The 2,008-nt window shown below is 34.1% G+C and overlaps 1 protein-coding gene across 1 annotated transcript; it reads left to right on the forward strand.

Annotated features, from left to right (window-relative positions):
• Positions 1–839: 839 nt before the first annotated feature.
• Positions 840–1,849, forward strand: LOC109588975 (uncharacterized). The gene is made up of 3 exons (XM_020005083.1): positions 840–1,262; positions 1,336–1,508; positions 1,660–1,849. Exons 1-3 carry the CDS (start codon positions 1,049–1,051, stop codon positions 1,768–1,770), a joined length of 498 nt encoding a protein of 165 aa, XP_019860642.1. The 5' UTR covers positions 840–1,048; the 3' UTR covers positions 1,771–1,849.
• The last annotated feature ends 159 nt before the right edge of the window (positions 1,850–2,008 follow it).

Consider the following 2,008-nt stretch of genomic DNA (forward strand, 5'->3'; position numbering starts at 1 on the left):
CATTAATTTAATGATATTCATTGGAATTACCATAGCAACGGCAGCTCAGCAATGGTGGATTGATAGGAAGCTTCACTACAAAGCCTGCTAACGTCTTTCTGGTTCATGGATGGGACTTCACTAGATACTTGGAGCTTCTTGAATGCTACTTAATGCAATTGGTTATGGTAGTTTTTTTATATTCTATTGTTAAAGTGGCAGGCGTGGCGCAAGAAGACTCATCCACTAACAAAAGGCCTTCTTGTTATTACTTTAAAAGGATCTAGAGACATGATTTGCTTGTATAGCTGTTAAGCACTCTTAGTTTTACTTTATTATTCCCGTGAGAAGAGAAAAGCACTTGTTCACTCTTGTTGCTACACCCGTTATCACTGAGACGACTAAAATTATTTCACCTTTAGAAGACTAAAGTACCGAACAAAGTTTTGAATTTCTTTATCTTTTTTGCATGATTGGGCAGTAAAAATGTTGTACTTTCACAAAATAAGTGCGCAATTTGTCAAAAATTGTTTGAAATTTAGATATAACCATTCAAAAAGTAAAAAAATATCATACATACATAAAGGAATGACAAAATGGCGGCACTGACTGCCTCATCTTTAATCTGTAAATGTTCCACACAAAGTTACTCCAAGTGCTGTCATATTTAGCAGGAACACAGGTATAATTATGGACAACAGCTACTGAAGTGCGCAAATTGATGAGACTTATTCTGAAGAAAGATATAGCCTAGTAAATGGAAATGTCCATTCCTGCCCTGTATAAAGTCAACCAGTAGTATACGGAGATAATTGCTCAGTATACTAATCCGCGTCCACTCATTGCTGGACATGACGATTCACCTCAAAAGAGGAAACTGACCTCAACAGTTGAGACATTTTCCTTTTCATCAGCTCGCTGGTCCTCTCACCTAACAAGAGGCACTCCTCCATTAGGAGTTAATGGCTACTCCTGTACCACATTTCGTTCTAATATTTATTATTATGCTGGCTACTGTGGTCATGATGATTGTTGCCACAGCAGTTTAAATGTACTAAATACACTGACCATGAGCTGGACTCAATTGCATCCTAATGATGAGTCCATGATGAAGAAAGCCTATGCTGGAATGCTATCACTGGAATTTGAAGGAACTGACTATCTTTTCATGGTCGGAGGGTTAGATACTACACCAGCTTTCAAACATCCTCAGTTTCATTATGATCAGCTTAAGGATGGACGTTTTCTTACTAATGAACAGTTACTTTATAATCTATCTAATGGTGAGTGTCTTTTTATCAATTGTGTGAGTGTGTCTTAAGGTATAACAGTTGATTTACATTTATTGTATTTTAGGACAATTCACTGTTCCATCTGTCAGTGGACAGTGTTGCCCACCAACTAGTGAATTTGTAATCAACAAAATGAATCAATATAATGGAATAATGTTTGGAGGAACATTAACTATTGATGGTTTTAATACAGAGACTAATAATGTGTACTTATTTAATGTGACACATTATACAATAGTAAGTTATTATTATTATGACAGTGATGAATCTCATAGAACTTTTTCTACCATAAGTTTATCAAAATAGCAGATATAATTATTACTGATAAATTTATTTAAATTACTTGTTTTACCTTATATGTTATTATGTTTATGTTTTATGTATTTAGCATTGGGAGAGTATTAAAAAAGGATCAATATCTGGTGAGGGACTCTGGCCTAAGGAGAGATTTAATCATGCTAGTGCATTATCAATGGTTACTCTAGCTCACCTGCACTAGTAGTGATTGGTTGAATGGATCATAACAATCAACTAGTGACTGAATGTTTATTATTTGATGATATCACTACTGGTCAGTTTAGTTGTAAAAAGGTATGTGTACATGTATATGTACAAGATGTTTGTGTATAATATAATTCAATATTGGGAATTGGAAGAGCTTCACTACATAATACTGTACTATAATTTAATTAGTGATCCATGTAGTTACAGTATAAATTTTAAATAATTTACTAATT

The sequence above is a fragment of the Amphimedon queenslandica genome, unplaced genomic scaffold (genome assembly GCF_000090795.2).
Source record: "Amphimedon queenslandica unplaced genomic scaffold, v1.1 AMPQUscaffold_11736, whole genome shotgun sequence".
In the NCBI taxonomy this organism is placed as follows: Eukaryota; Metazoa; Porifera; class Demospongiae; order Haplosclerida; family Niphatidae; genus Amphimedon; species Amphimedon queenslandica.

Excerpts from the sequence above, each read along its gene's own strand:
- LOC109588975 (XM_020005083.1), top strand. The coding sequence starts at position 1,049 with ATGAGCTGGACTCAATTGCATCCTAATGATGAGTCCATGATGAAGAAA. Across the intron at positions 1,263-1,335 it reads ACTTTATAATCTATCTAATG|GACAATTCACTGTTCCATCT; the intron begins GTGAGTGTCTTT and ends ATTGTATTTTAG. Across the intron at positions 1,509-1,659 it reads ATGTGACACATTATACAATA|CATTGGGAGAGTATTAAAAA; the intron begins GTAAGTTATTAT and ends TTATGTATTTAG.